The sequence below is a fragment of the Nerophis lumbriciformis genome, linkage group LG10, assembly GCF_033978685.3.
Source record: "Nerophis lumbriciformis linkage group LG10, RoL_Nlum_v2.1, whole genome shotgun sequence".
Lineage (NCBI taxonomy): Eukaryota > Metazoa > Chordata > Actinopteri > Syngnathiformes > Syngnathidae > Nerophis > Nerophis lumbriciformis.
The window spans coordinates 42,076,800-42,093,994 of NC_084557.2; the positions used below are offsets into that span (position 1 = coordinate 42,076,800).

General features: G+C 37.6%; 1 protein-coding gene across 1 annotated transcript in view; it reads left to right on the plus strand.

The window, feature by feature from the left end:
- LOC133612300 (A disintegrin and metalloproteinase with thrombospondin motifs 20) overlaps positions 1 to 17,195 on the plus strand; it is a 516,880-nt gene that overhangs the window by 330,597 nt on the left and 169,088 nt on the right. Inside the window, exons 19-20 of the mRNA XM_061969586.2 lie at positions 14,369 to 14,495; positions 14,567 to 14,777. Coding sequence (XP_061825570.2) covers positions 14,369 to 14,495; positions 14,567 to 14,777 — 338 coding nt within the window. The remainder of the gene's footprint in view (positions 1 to 14,368; positions 14,496 to 14,566; positions 14,778 to 17,195) is intronic.

Consider the following 17,195-nt stretch of genomic DNA (forward strand, 5'->3'; position numbering starts at 1 on the left):
ATTGACAGTGGTATTCTCCTAAAATTACAAGGTTTTTTTTGCTGTAAAACTACCAAGTTCCAACCTTTGTGTTGTAGAATATTTACATTATTCTCGTAAAATTACCATCTTTTTGACATAAAATGACCAAGTTATTCTTGTAGAATCGCAACCTTTTTGGTGTAAAACTACCACTATATTCTGGTAAAATAACAAACTTTTTACATAAAACTACTATTTTATTCACAAAAAATTACTACCTTTTATTATGTTAAATGATGACCTTTTTTGTCAAACTGACAGTGGTATTCTCCTAAAATGACAAGCTTGTTTGCCGTAAAACCACCGAGTTCTAACCTTTTTGATGTAGAATATCTACATTATTCTCGTAAAATTACCATCTTTTTGACATAAAATGACCAAGTTATTCTTGTACAATCGCAACTTTTTTGGTGTAAAACTACCACTATATTCTGGTAAAATTACAAACTTTTGAAAAAATTACCACTTTATTCACTTAAAATGACAGCCTTCCCGATATAAATGACAGTGTTTTCTCCTAAAATTGCAATCCTTTTGAGATAAATCTAGCACTTTATAAGTTTATATATTTTGATGTAAAGTTACAACCTTTTTGATTTAAAAAAATTACAACATTTTTTATTTTAAAATGACTACATTTTTCTCGTAAAATGTTCATATTTTTGACGTAAAATAACTACATTATTCTTGCAAAATAACAAGTGTTGTAGAATATTTACATTATTCTCGTTAAATTACCATATTTTTTACATAAAATGACCAAGTTATTCTTGCAGAATCACAACCTTTTTGGTGTAAAACTACCACTCTATTCTGGTAAAATAACAAACTTTTTACATAAAACTACTATTTTATTCACAAAAAATTACTACCTTTTATTATGTTAAATGATGACCTTTTTTGTCAAATTGACAGTGGTATTATCCTAAAATTACAAGCTTTTTTTGCTGTAAAACCACCAAGTTCCAACCTTTTTGTTGTAGGATATCTACATTATTCTCGTAAAATTACCATCTTTTTGACATGAAATTACCAAATTTTTCTTGTAGAATCGCAACCTTTTTGGTGTAAAACTACCACTTTATTCTGGTAAAATTACAAACTTTTTACATAAAACTACTATTTTATTCACGTAAAAAATTACTACCTTTTATTGTGTAAAATTATGACTTTTTTTGTCAAATTGACAGTGGTATTATCCTAAAATTACAAGCTTTTTTTGCTGTAAAACTACCAAGTTCTAACCTTTTTGTAGTAGAATATCTACATTATTCTCGTAAAATTACCATCTTTTTGACATAAAATGACCAAGTTATTCTTGTAGAATTGCAACCTTTTTGGTGTAAAACAACCATTATATTCTGGTAAAATTACGGACTTTATACATAAAACTACCACTTTATTCATTTAAAATTACTACCTTTAATTGTGTAAAATTCTGACTTTTTTTTGTCAAATTGACAGTGGTATTCTCCTATAATTACAAGCTTTTTTGCTATAAAACTACCAAGTTCCAACCTTTGTGTTGTAGAATATCTACATTATTCTCATAAAATTACCATCTTTTTGACATAAAATGACCAAGTTATTCTTGTAGAATGGCAACCTTTTTGGTGTAAAACTACCACTATATTCTAGTAAAATTACGAACTTTATACATAAAACTACCACTTTATTCATGTAAAATTACTACCTTTTATTGTGTAAAATTATAACCTTTTTTGTCAAATTGACAGTGGTATTCTCCTAAAATTACAAGCTTTTTTGCTGTAAAACCACCACGGTCTAACCTTTTTGATGTAGAATATCTACATTATTCTCATAAAATTACCATCTTTTTGACATAAAATGACCAAGTTATTCTTGTAGAATCGCAACCTTTTTGGTGTAAAACTACCATTATATTCTGGTAAAATTACAAACTTTAGAAAAAATCACCACTTTATTCACGTAAAATGACAGCCTTCCCGATATACATAAATGACAGTGTTTTCTCCTAAAATTGCAACCTTTTTGAGGTAAATCTAGCACTTTATAAGTTTATACATTTTGATTTAAAGTTACAACCTTTTTGATGTAATATGAGTACATAATTCAGCTGAGATAGGCTCCAGCGAACCCGAAAGGGACAAGCGGTAGGAAATGGATGGATGGATGGATATTCTTCCAAAATTACAACATTTTTATTCTAAAAATTACTACGTTTTTCTAGTAAAACGTTGACCATTTTTGATGTAAAATTACTATATCATTCTTGCAAAATGACCTTTTTTATGAAACATGACCACATTTTCTCGTACAATTGCCACCTTTTGGACATAAAATGACATTATTCTTGTAGAATCTCACTTTTTTGGTGTAAGACTACCACTATATTCTGGTAAAATTACAAACTTTTGACATAAAAGTGCCACTTTATTACTACCTTTTATTGTGTAAAATAATGACCTTTTTTGTCAAGTTGACAGTGGTATTCTCCTAAAATTACAAGTTTTTTTTGCTGTAAAACTACCAAGTTCCAACCTTTGTGTTGTAGAATATCTACATTATTCTCGTAAAATTACCATCTTTTTGACATAAAATGACCAAGTTATTTTTGTAGAATCGCAACCTTTTTGGTGTAAAACTACCACTATATTCTAGTAAAATTACGAACTTTATACATAAAACTACCACTTTATTCATGTAAAATTACTACCTTTTATTGTGTAAAATTATAACCTTTTTTGTCAAATTGACAGTGGTATTCTCCTAAAATTACAAGCTTTTTTGCTGTAAAACCACCACGGTCTAACCTTTTTGATGTAGAATATCTAAATTATTCTCATAAAATTACCATCTTTTTGACATAAAATGACCAAGTTATTCTTGTAGAATCGCAACCTTTTTGGTGTAAAACTACCATTATATTCTGGTAAAATTACAAACTTTAGAAAAAATCACCACTTTATTCACGTAAAATGACAGCCTTCCCGATATACATAAATGACAGTGTTTTCTCCTAAAATTGCAACCTTTTTGAGGTAAATCTAGCACTTTATAAGTTTATACATTTTGATTTAAAGTTACAACCTTTTTGATGTAAAATGAGTACATAATTCAGCTGAGATAGGCTCCAGCGACCCCCCAGCGAACCCGAAAGGGACAAGCGGTAGGAAATGGATGGATAGATGGATATTCTTCCAAAATTACAACATTTTTATTCTAAAAATTACTACGTTTTTCTAGTAAAACGTTGACCATTTTTTATGTAAAATTACTATATCATTCTTGCAAAATGACCTTTTTTATGAAACATGACCACATTTTCTCGTACAATTGCCACCTTTTGGACATAAAATGACATTATTCTTGTAGAATCTCACTTTTTTGGTGTAAGACTACCACTATATTCTGGTAAAATTACAAACTTTTGACATAAAAGTGCCACTTTATTACTACCTTTTATTGTGTAAAATAATGACCTTTTTTGTCAAGTTGACAGTGGTATTCTCCTAAAATTACAAGTTTTTTTTGCTGTAAAACTACCAAGTTCCAACCTTTGTGTTGTAGAATATCTACATTATTCTCGTAAAATTACCATCTTTTTGACATAAAATGACCAAGTTATTTTTGTAGAATCGCAACCTTTTTGGTGTAAAACTACCACTATATTCTAGTAAAATTACGAACTTTATAAATAAAACTACCACTTTATTCACGTAAAATTACAACCTTTTATTGTGTAAAATTATAACCTTTTTTGTCAAATTGAGAGAGGTATTGTCCTAAAATTACAAGCTTTTTTGATGTTAAACCACAACGTTCTAACCTTTTTGATGTAGAATATCTACATTATTCTCGTAAAATTACTATCTTTTTGACATAAAATGACCAAGTTATTCTTGTACAATCGCAACTTTTTTGGTGTAAAACTACCACTATATTCTGGTAAAATTACAAACTTTTGAAAAAATTACCACTTTATTCACGTAAAATGACAGCCTTCCCGATATACATGACAGTGTTTTCTCCTAAAATTGCAATCCTTTTGAGATAAATCTAGCACTTTATAAGTTTATACATTTTGATGTAAAGTTACAACATTTTTGATATAAAATGACGATATTATTCTCGCAAAATTACAAAAATTTTTATTTTAAAATGACTACATTTTTCTCGTAAAATTATCATATTTTTGACGTAAAATAACTACATTATTTTTGCAAAATAACAACCTTTTTGATGTAAAATGACCACGTTTTCTCGTACAATTACTACCTTTTGGACATAAAATGACCAAGTTATTCTTGTAGAATCTCACTTTTTTGGTGTAAGACTACCACTATATTCTGGTAAAATTACAAACTTTTTACATAAAAGTACCACTTTATTACTACCTTTTATTGTGTAAAATAATGACCTTTTTTGTCAAATTGACAGTGGTATTATCCTAAAATTACAAGCTTTTTTTGCTGTAAAACTACCAAGTTCCAACTTTTTTGTTGTAGAATATCTACATTATTCTCGTAAAATTACCATCTTTTTGACATGAAATTACCAAGTTTTTCTTGTAGAATCGCAACCTTTTTGGTGTAAAGCTACCACTTTATTCTGGTAAAATTACAAACTTTTTACATAAAACTACTATTTTATTCACGTAAAAAATTACTACCTTTTATTGTGTAAAATTATGACCTTTTTTGTCAAATTGAGAGTGGTATTATCCTAAAATTACAAGTTTTTTTTGCTGTAAAACTACCAAGTTCTAACCTTTTTGTAGTAGAATATCTACATTATTCTCGTAAAATTACCATCTTTTTGACATAAAATGACCAAGTTATTCTTGTAGAATTGCAACCTTTTTGGTGTAAAACTACCATTATATTCTGGTAAAATTATGGACTTTATACATAAAACTACCACTTTATTCATTTAAAATTACTACCTTTAATTGTGTAAAATTCTGACTTTTTTTGTCAAATTGACAGTGGTATTCTCCTATAATTACAAGCTTTTTTGCTATAAAACTACCAAGTTCCAACCTTTTTGATGTAGAATATCTACAGTACATTACTCTTGTTAAATTGCCATCTTTTTGACATAAAATGACCAAGTTATTCTTGTAGAATCGCAACCTTTTTGGTGTAAAACTACCACTATGTTCTGGTAAAATTACAAACTTTATACATAAAACTACCACTTTATTCACATAAAATTACTACCCTTTATTGTGTAAAATTATAACCTTTTTTGTCAAATTGACAGTGGTATTGTCCTAAAATTACAAGCTTTTTTTCTGTAAAACCACCAAGTTTTAACCTTTTTGTTGTAGAATATCTACATTATTCTCATAAAATTACCATCTTTTTGACATAAAATGACCAAGTTATTCTTGTAGAATCGCAACCTTTTTGGTGTAAAGCTACCACTATATCCTGGTAAAATTATAAACTTTATACATAAAACTAACACTTTATTTACGTAAAATTATGACCTTTTTTGTCAAATTGACAGTGGTATTCTCCTAAAATCCATCCATCCATCCATCTTCTTCCGCTTATCCGAGGTCGGGTCGCGGGGGCAGCAGCCTAAGCAGGGAAGCCCAGACTTCCCTCTCCCCAGCCACTTCGTCCAGCTCCTCCCGGGGGATCCCGAGGCGTTCCCAGGCCAGCCGGGAGACATAGTCTTCCCAACGTGTCCTGGGTCTTCCTCGTGGCCTCCTACCGGTCGGACATGCCCTAAACACCTCCTTGGGGAGGCGCTCGGGTGGCATCCTGACCAGATGCCCGAACCACCTCATCTGGCTCCTCTCGATGCGGAGGAGCAGCGGCTTTACTTTGAACTCCCCCCGGATGACAGAGCTTCTCACCCTATCTCTAAGGGAGAGCCCCGCCACCCGGCGGAGGAAACTCATTTCGGCCGCTTGTACCCGTGATCTTGTCCTTTCGGTCATAACCCAAAGCTCATGACCATAGGTGAGGATGGGAACGTAGATCGACCGGTAAATTGAGAGCTTTGCCTTCCGGCTCAGCTCCTTCTTCACCACAACGGATCGATACAGCGTCCGCATTACTGAAGACGCCGCACCGATCCGCCTGTCGATCTCACGATCCACTCTTCCCTCACTCGTGAACAAGACTCCGAGGTACTTGAACTCCTCCACTTGGGGCAAGATCTCCTCCCCAACCCGGAGATGGCACTCCACCCTTTTCCGGGCGAGAACCATGGACTCGGACTTGGAGGTGCTGATTCTCATCCCAGTCGCTTCACACTCAGCTGCGAACCGATCCAGTGAGAGCTGAAGATCCTGGCCAGATGAAGCCATCAGGACCAAATCATCTGCAAAAAGCAGAGACCTAATTCTGCAGCCACCAAACCGGATCCCCTCAACGCCTTGACTGCGCCTAGAAATTCTGTCCATAAAAGTTATGAACAGAATCGGTGACAAAGGGCAGCCTTGGCGGAGTCCAACCCTCACCGGAAACGTGTCCGACTTACTGCCGGCAATGCGAACCAAGCTCTGACACTGATCATACAGGGAGCGGACCGCCACAATCAGACAGTCCGAAACCCCATACTCTCTGAGCACTCCCCACAGGACTTCCCGAGGGACACGGTCGAATGCCTTCTCCAAGTCCACAAAGCACATGTAGACTGGTTGGGCAAACTCCCATGCACCCTCAAGGACCCTGCCGAGAGTATAGAGCTGGTCCACAGTTCCACGACCAGGACGAAAACCACACTGTTCCTCCTGAATCCGAGGTTCGACTATCCGGCGTAGCCTCCTCTCCAGTACACCTGAATAGACCTTACCGGGAAGGCTGAGGAGTGTGATCCCACGATAGTTAGAACACACCCTCCGGTTCCCCTTTTTAAAGAGAGGAACCACCACCCCGGTCTGCCAATCCAGAGGTACTGCCCCCGATGTCCACGCGATGCTGCAGAGTCTTGTCAACCAAGACAGCCCTACAGCATCCAGAGCCTTAAGGAACTCCGGGCGGATCTCATCCACCCCCGGGGCCTTGCCACCGAGGAGCTTTTTAACTACCTCAGCAACCTCAGCCCCAGAAATAGGAGAGCCCACCACAGATTCCTCAGGCACTGCTTCCTCATAGGAAGACGTGTTGGTGGGATTGAGGAGGTCTTCGAAGTATTCCCTCCACCGATCCACAACTTCCGCAGTCGAGGTCAGCAGAACACCATCCGCACCATACACGGTGTTGGTAGTGCACTGCTTCCCCTTCCTGAGGCGGTGGATGGTGGTCCAGAATCGCTTCGAAGCCGTCCGGAAGTCGTTTTCCATGGCTTCCCCGAACTCCTCCCATGTCCGAGTTTTTGCCTCCGCGACCGCTGAAGCCGCACACCGCTTGGCCTGTCGGTACCTGTCCGCTGCCTCAGGAGTCCCATGAGCCAAAAGAACCCGATAGGACTCCTTCTTCAGCTTGACGGCATCCCTCACCGCCGGTGTCCACCAACGGGTTCTAGGATTACCGCCACGACAGGCACCAACTACCTTGCGGCCACAGCTCCAATCAGCCGCCTCGACAATAGAGGTGCGGAACATGGTCCACTCGGACTCAATGTCCAGCACCTCCCTCGTGACATGTTCAAAGTTCTTCCGGAGGTGGGAATTGAAACTCTCTCTGACAGGAGACTCTGCCAGACGTTCCCAGCAAACCCTCACAATGCGTTTGGGCCTGCCAGGTCTGTCCGGCATCCTCCCCCACCATCGCAGCCAACTCACCACCAGGTGGTGATCGGTAGAAAGCTCCGCCCCTCTCTTCACCCGAGTGTCCAAAACATGAGGCCGCAAATCCGATGACACAACTACAAAGTCGATCATAGAACTGCGGCCTAGGGTGTCCTGGTGCCAAGTGCACATATGGACACCCTTATGCTTGAACATGGTGTTCGTTATGGACAATCCGTGACGGGCACAAAAGTCCAATAACAAAACACCACTTGGGTTCAGATCCGGGCGGCCATTCTTCCCAATCACGCCTCTCCAGGTTTCACTGTCGTTGCCAATATGAGCGTTGAAGTCCCCCAGTAGAACGAGGGAATCACCCGGGGGAGCACTCTCAAGTACTCCCTCGAGTGAATCCAAAAAGGGTGGGTACTCTGAGCTGCTGTTTGGCGCGTAAGCGCAAACAACAGTCAGGACCCGTCCCCCCACCCGAAGGCGGAGGGAAGCTACCCTCTCGTCCACCGGGTTGAACTCCAACATGCAGGCTCTGAGCCGGGGGGCAACAAGAATTGCCACCCCAGCCCGTCGCCTCTCACTGCTGGCAACGCCAGAGTGGAAGAGAGTCCAGCCCCTCTCGAGAGAACTGGTTCCAGAGCCCTTGCTGTGCGTCGAGGTGAGTCCGACTATATCCAACCGGAACTTCTCTACCTCGCGCACTAGCTCAGGCTCCTTCCCCCCCAGCGAGGTGACGTTCCACGTCCCAAGAGCTAGCTTCTGTAGCCGAGGATCGGACCGCCAAGTGCCCTGCCTTCGGCTACCGCCCAGCTCACATTGCACCCGACCTCTATGGCCCCTGCTATGGGTGGTGAGCCCATTGGAGGGGGGACCCACGTTGCCTCTTCGGGCTGTGCCCGGCCGGGCCCCATGGGGACAGGCCCGGCCACCAGGCGCTCGCCATCGTGCCCCAACTCCGGGCCTGGCTCCGGAGGGGGGCCCCGGTGACCCGCGTCCGGGCGAGGGAAATCTGAGTCTCGGTTCTTGCATTTCCATAGAAGTCTTCGAGCTGCTCTTTGTCTGATCCCTCACCTAGGACCTGTTTGTCTTGGGAGACCCTACCAGGGGGCATGGAAGCCCCCGGACAACATAGCTCCTAGGATCATTGGGACACGCAAACTCCTCTACCACGTTAAGGTGGCAGCTCAGAGAGCTTTACAATTACAAGCTTTTTTTCTGTAAAACCACCAAGTTTTAACCTTTTTGTTGTAGATTATCTACATTATTCTCGTAAAATTACCATCTTTTTGACATAAAATGACCAAGTTATTCTTGTAGAATCACAACCTTTTTGGTGTAAAACTACCACTATATTTTGGTAAAATTACAAACTTTATACATAAAACTACCACTTTATTCATTTAAAATTACTACCTTTAATTGTGTAAAATTCTGACTTTTTTTTGTCAAATTGACAGTGGTATTCTCCTATAATTACAAGCTTTTTTGCTATAAAACTACCAAGTTCCAACCTTTGTGTTGTAGAATATCTACATTATTCTCATAAAATTACCATCTTTTTGACATAAAATGACCAAGTTATTCTTGTAGAATGGCAACCTTTTTGGTGTAAAACTACCACTATATTCTAGTAAAATTACAAACTTTATACATAAAACTACCACTTTATTCATGTAAAATTACTACCTTTTATTGTGTAAAATTATAACCTTTTTTGTCAAATTGACAGTGGTATTCTCCTAAAATTACAAGCTTTTTTGCTGTAAAACCACCACGGTCTAACCTTTTTGATGTAGAATATCTACATTATTCTCATAAAATTACCATCTTTTTGACATAAAATGACCAAGTTATTCTTGTAGAATCGCAACCTTTTTGGTGTAAAACTACCATTATATTCTGGTAAAATTACAAACTTTAGAAAAAATCACCACTTTATTCACGTAAAATGACAGCCTTCCCGATATACATAAATGACAGTGTTTTCTCCTAAAATTGCAACCTTTTTGAGGTAAATCTAGCACTTTATAAGTTTATACATTTTGATTTAAAGTTACAACCTTTTTGATGTAATATGAGTACATAATTCAGCTGAGATAGGCTCCAGCGACCCCCCAGCGAACCCGAAAGGGACAAGCGGTAGGAAATGGATGGATAGATGGATATTCTTCCAAAATTACAACATTTTTATTCTAAAAATTACTACGTTTTTCTAGTAAAACGTTGACCATTTTTGATGTAAAATTACTATATCATTCTTGCAAAATGACCTTTTTTATGAAACATGACCACATTTTCTCGTACAATTGCCACCTTTTGGACATAAAATGACATTATTCTTGTAGAATCTCACTTTTTTGGTGTAAGACTACCACTATATTCTGGTAAAATTACAAACTTTTGACATAAAAGTGCCACTTTATTACTACCTTTTATTGTGTAAAATAATGACCTTTTTTGTCAAGTTGACAGTGGTATTCTCCTAAAATTACAAGTTTTTTTTGCTGTAAAACTACCAAGTTCCAACCTTTGTGTTGTAGAATATCTACATTATTCTCGTAAAATTACCATCTTTTTGACATAAAATGACCAAGTTATTTTTGTAGAATCGCAACCTTTTTGGTGTAAAACTACCACTATATTCTAGTAAAATTACGAACTTTATAAATAAAACTACCACTTTATTCACGTAAAATTACAACCTTTTATTGTGTAAAATTATAACCTTTTTTGTCAAATTGAGAGAGGTATTGTCCTAAAATTACAAGCTTTTTTGATGTTAAACCACAACGTTCTAACCTTTTTGATGTAGAATATCTACATTATTCTCGTAAAATTACTATCTTTTTGACATAAAATGACCAAGTTATTCTTGTACAATCGCAACTTTTTTGGTGTAAAACTACCACTATATTCTGGTAAAATTACAAACTTTTGAAAAAATTACCACTTTATTCACGTAAAATGACAGCCTTCCCGATATACATGACAGTGTTTTCTCCTAAAATTGCAATCCTTTTGAGATAAATCTAGCACTTTATAAGTTTATACATTTTGATGTAAAGTTACAACATTTTTGATATAAAATGACGATATTATTCTCGCAAAATTACAACATTTTTTATTTTAAAATGACTACATTTTTCTCGTAAAATTATCATATTTTTGACGTAAAATAACTACATTATTTTTGCAAAATAACAACCTTTTTGATGTAAAATGACCACGTTTTCTCGTACAATTACTACCTTTTGGACATAAAATGACCAAGTTATTCTTGTAGAATCTCACTTTTTTGGTGTAAGACTACCACTATATTCTGGTAAAATTACAAACTTTTTACATAAAAGTACCACTTTATTACTACCTTTTATTGTGTAAAATAATGACCTTTTTTGTCAAATTGACAGTGGTATTATCCTAAAATTACAAGCTTTTTTTGCTGTAAAACTACCAAGTTCCAACCTTTTTGTTGTAGAATATCTACATTATTCTCGTAAAATTACCATCTTTTTGACATGAAATTACCAAGTTTTTCTTGTAGAATCGCAACCTTTTTGGTGTAAAGCTACCACTTTATTCTGGTAAAATTACAAACTTTTTACATAAAACTACTATTTTATTCACGTAAAAAATTACTACCTTTTATTGTGTAAAATTATGACCTTTTTTGTCAAATTGAGAGTGGTATTATCCTAAAATTACAAGTTTTTTTTGCTGTAAAACTACCAAGTTCTAACCTTTTTGTAGTAGAATATCTACATTATTCTCGTAAAATTACCATCTTTTTGACATAAAATGACCAAGTTATTCTTGTAGAATTGCAACCTTTTTGGTGTAAAACTACCATTATATTCTGGTAAAATTACGGACTTTATACATAAAACTACCACTTTATTCATTTAAAATTAATACCTTTAATTGTGTAAAATTCTGACTTTTTTTGTCAAATTGACAGTGGTATTCTCCTATAATTACAAGCTTTTTTGCTATAAAACTACCAAGTTCCAACCTTTTTGATGTAGAATATCTACAGTACATTACTCTTGTTAAATTGCCATCTTTTTGACATGAAATGACCAAGTTATTCTTGTAGAATCGCAACCTTTTTGGTGTAAAACTACCACTATGTTCTGGTAAAATTACAAACTTTATACATAAAACTACCACTTTATTCACATAAAATTACTACCCTTTATTGTGTAAAATTATAACCTTTTTTGTCAAATTGACAGTGGTATTGTCCTAAAATTACAAGCTTTTTTTCTGTAAAACCACCAAGTTTTAACCTTTTTGTTGTAGAATATCTACATTATTCTCATAAAATTACCATCTTTTTGACATAAAATGACCAAGTTATTCTTGTAGAATCGCAACCTTTTTGGTGTAAAGCTACCACTATATCCTGGTAAAATTACAAACTTTATACATAAAACTAACACTTTATTTACGTAAAATTATGACCTTTTTTGTCAAATTGACAGTGGTATTCTCCTAAAATTACAAGCTTTTTTTCTGTAAAACCACCAAGTTTTAACCTTTTTGTTGTAGATTATCTACATTATTCTCGTAAAATTACCATCTTTTTGACATAAAATTACCAAGTTATTCTTGTAGAATCACAACCTTTTTGGTGTAAAACTACCACTATATTTTTGTAAAATTACAAACTTTATACATAAAACTACCACTTTATTCACGTAAAATTATGACCTTTTTTGTCAAATTGACAGTGGTATTCTCCTAAAATTACAAGCTTTTTGCTATAAAACCACCAAGTTCTAACCTTTTTGATGTGGAATATCTACATTATTCTCATAAAATTACCATCTTTTTGACATAAAATGACTTAGTTATTCTTGTAGAATCGCAAACTTTTTGGTGTAAATCTACCACTATATTCTGGTAAAATTACGAACTTTATACATAAAACTACCACTTTCTTTACATAAAATTACTACCTTTTATTATGTAAAATAATTACCTTTTTGTCAAATTGACAGTGGTATTCTCCTAAAATTACAAGCTTTTTTGCTATAAAACCACCAAGTTCTAACCTTTTTGTTGTAGAATATCTACATCATTCTCATAAAATTACTATCTTTTTGACATAAAATGACCAAGTTATTCTTGTAGAATTGCAAACTTTTTGGTGTAAATCTACTACTATATTCTGGTAAAATTACAAACGTTATACATGAAACTACCACTTTATTCACATAAAATGACTACCTTTTATTATGTAAAATAATGACCTTTTTGTCAAATTGACAGTGGTATTCTCCTAAAATTACAAGCTTTTTTGCTGTAAAAGCACCACGTTCTAACCTTTTTGATGTAGAATATCTACATTATTCTCGTAAAATTACCATCTTTTTGACATAAAATGACCAAGTTATTCTTGTAGAATTGCAACCTTTTTGGTGTTAAACTACCACTATATTCCGGTAAAATTACAAACTTTTTACATAAAACTTACCACTTTATTCACGTAAAATTACTACCTTTACCTTCCTGATAGAAATGACAGTTTTCTCCTAAAATTGCAACCTTTTTGAGGTAAATCTAGCACTTTATAAGTTTGTACATTTTGATGTAAAGTTACAACCTTTATGATGTAGAATATCTACATTATTCTCATAAAATTACCATCTTTTTGACATAAAATTACCAAGTTATTCTCAACCTTTTTGGTGTAAAACTACCACTATATTTTGGTAAAATTACAAACTTTTTAGAAAAAATCACCACTTTATTTGAAAATGAACACTATATTCTTGTACAGTTACAAAGTTTCTACCTTTTCGATGTAAAATGCCTTCATTATTCCCGCAAGATTGCAGCCTTTTTTGATGTAAAATGTCTTCATTATTCTCGCAAGATTACTGCCTTTTTTGATGTAAAATGACGTCATTATTCTTGTAAAATTACCACCCTTTTGACATTAAATGACCACGCTATTCTCATAGAATCCTAGACTTAGAGTGAAACTACCACTTTATTCATATAAAATTAGAACCTTTTTCATGTAAAATTACTACCTTTTTGACAAAAGGTAGTTCATACATTTTTGATGCAAAATTACCACTTTATCCTCAGCTTTCTGATGTAGAATTACAACCTTTATGTCTGTCAAAATGATTCATGCGAAAACAAAACATTTTGTCAACAAATAATGTTAATAAAGATAAATTCTGATAGCATGTGTATGTAGGGGTACAATTGGGTTCTGATCCAAATTAGGAGTCTTCAACCTTGGTGGAGGCAGCGAAATCCTAACAAATTCTCATGCAGGATCTTATTACAAGGAATATTATTGCATGGATTTTACGTGTCAGCGCGAATTTGCATCACTTGAACAAACCGCTGCATTCATTTAAAACATAAACAAACTCACTTGGCAACCATCCCTGATGACCCCACTGCGACCCCCACCCCTGGCATCGCTCACCATCTTGGCTTTTGGCTTCAAGCATTAAGTTCCTCAAAGTTGGCCTTTAAACCAGGCAGGTTAGTCAGGCTTTCTGTGGGTCAGAGTTCACCGTGGGGTGGAGTAAAGAGATGTAATTATGAAGTGCAGGACCCACACAGATCCCCCCCAAGGCTTCAAGATGAAGAAATGTGATATTCTGGTGAGGTTTTTTTGTGTGTGTGTATGCATAGGTGAGCGTCGCCGCAAGACGGCGTGTGTGCGGAAGAGTGATCACCTGGAGGTGTCGGAGCAACGATGTGAACACTTACCTCGGCCTGCAGAGGTCACTGAGCCTTGCAACACGGACTGTGAAGTCAGGTAACGCGCACAATGCGGTGGAGACTTCTGCACAGCAAGGTCATGATTCATCTTTACCTCTCACACAAAAGGTGGCATGTCGCCGGGAAGAGTGATTGCTCAGCTAAGTGCGGTCCGGGCTCCCGCAGCCTGGATGTTCAATGCATCAAGTACAACCTGGTGAAGAGGCAGAGCGATCGGGTGGAGGCCAGCACCTGCGCCGGTATTGCCAAACCTCCGACTCGAGAGTCCTGCCATGGCGACTGTCTACTCAAGAGCTGGCAGTACAGTGCCTGGTCACAGGTATAGTCCAGAGGTTACCTTATATAGTGCCTGGTCACAGGTATAGTCCAGAGGTTACCTCATATCGTGCCTGGTCACAGGTATAGTCCAAAGGTTACCTCATGTAGTGCCTGGTCACAGGTATAGTCCAGAGGTTACCTCATATCGTGCCTGGTCACAGGTATAGTCCAGAGGTTACCTCATGTAGTGCCTGGTCACAGGTATAGTCCAGAGGTTACCTCATGTAGTGCCTGGTCACAGGTATAGTCCAAAGGTTACCTCATGTAGTGCCTGGTCACAGGTATAGTCCAGAGGTTACCTCATATAGTTCCTGGTCACAGGTATAGTCCAGAGGTTACTTCATATAGTTCCTGGTCACAGTTATAGTCCAGAGGTTACCTCATATAGTGCCTGGTCACAGGTATAGTCCAGAGGTTACCTCATATAGTTCCTGGTCACAGGTATAGTCCAGAGGTTACCTCATATAGTTCCTGGTCACAGTTATAGTCCAGAGGTTACCTCATATAGTGCCTGGTCACAGGTATAGTCCAGAGGTTACCTCATATCGTGCCTGGTCACAGGTATAGTCCAGAGGTTACCTCATGTAGTGCCTGGTCACAGGTATAGTCCAGAGGTTACCTCATGTAGTGCCTGGTCACAGGTATAGTCCAGAGGTTACCTCATGTAGTGCCTGGTCACAGGTATAGTCCAAAGGTTACCTCATGTAGTGCCTGGTCACAGGTATAGTCTAAAGGTTACCTCATGTAGTGCCTGGTCACAGGTATAGTCCAGAGGTTACCTCATATAGTTCCTGGTCACAGGTATAGTCCAGAGGTTACTTCATATAGTTCCTGGTCACAGTTATAGTCCAGAGGTTACCTCATATAGTGCCTGGTCACAGGTATAGTCCAGAGGTTACCTCATATAGTTCCTGGTCACAGGTATAGTCCAGAGGTTACCTCATATAGTTCCTGGTCACAGTTATAGTCCAGAGGTTACCTCATATAGTGCCTGGTCACAGGTATAGTCCAGAGGTTACCTCATATAGTTCCTGGTCACAGGTATAGTCCAGAGGTTACCTCATGTAGTGCCTGGTCACAGGTATAGTCCAAAGGTTACCTCATGTAGTGCCTGGTCACAGGTATAGTCCAGAGGTTACCTCATATAGTTCCTGGTCACAGGTATAGTCCAGAGGTTACTTCATATAGTTCCTGGTCACAGTTATAGTCCAGAGGTTACCTCATATAGTGCCTGGTCACAGGTATAGTCCAGAGGTTACCTCATATAGTTCCTGGTCACAGGTATAGTCCAGAGGTTACCTCATATAGTTCCTGGTCACAGTTATAGTCCAGAGGTTACCTCATATAGTGCCTGGTCACAGGTATAGTCCAGAGGTTACCTCATATCGTGCCTGGTCACAGGTATAGTCCAGAGGTTACCTCATGTAGTGCCTGGTCACAGGTATAGTCCAGAGGTTACCTCATGTAGTGCCTGGTCACAGGTATAGTCCAGAGGTTACCTCATGTAGTGCCTGGTCACAGGTATAGTCCAAAGGTTACCTCATGTAGTGCCTGGTCACAGGTATAGTCTAAAGGTTACCTCATGTAGTGCCTGGTCACAGGTATAGTCCAGAGGTTACCTCATATAGTTCCTGGTCACAGGTATAGTCCAGAGGTTACTTCATATAGTTCCTGGTCACAGTTATAGTCCAGAGGTTACCTCATATAGTGCCTGGTCACAGGTATAGTCCAGAGGTTACCTCATATAGTTCCTGGTCACAGGTATAGTCCAGAGGTTACCTCATATAGTTCCTGGTCACAGTTATAGTCCAGAGGTTACCTCATATAGTGCCTGGTCACAGGTATAGTCCAGAGGTTACCTCATATAGTTCCTGGTCACAGGTATAGTCCAGAGGTTACTTCATATAGTTCCTGGTCACAGTTATAGTCCAAAGGTTACCTCATGTAGTGCCTGGTCACAGGTATAGTCCAGAGGTTACCTCATATCGTGCCTGGTCACAGGTATAGTCCAGAGGTTACCTCATGTAGTGCCTGGTCACAGGTATAGTCCAGAGGTTACCTCATGTAGTGCCTGGTCACAGGTATAGTCCAGAGGTTACCTCATGTAGTGCCTGGTCACAGGTATAGTCCAGAGGTTACCTCATATCGTGCCTGGTCACAGGTATAGTCCAGAGGTTACCTCATATCGTGCCTGGTCACAGGTATAGTCCAAAGGTTACCTCATGTAGTGTCTGGTCACAGGTATAGTCCAGAGGTTACCTCATATAGTTCCTGGTCACAGGTATAGTCCAGAGGTTACTTCATATAGTTCCTGGTCACAGTTATAGTCCAGAGGTTACCTCATATAGTGCCTGGTCACAGGTATAGTCCAGAGGTTACCTCATATAGTTCCTGGTCACAGGTATAGTCCAGAGGTTAC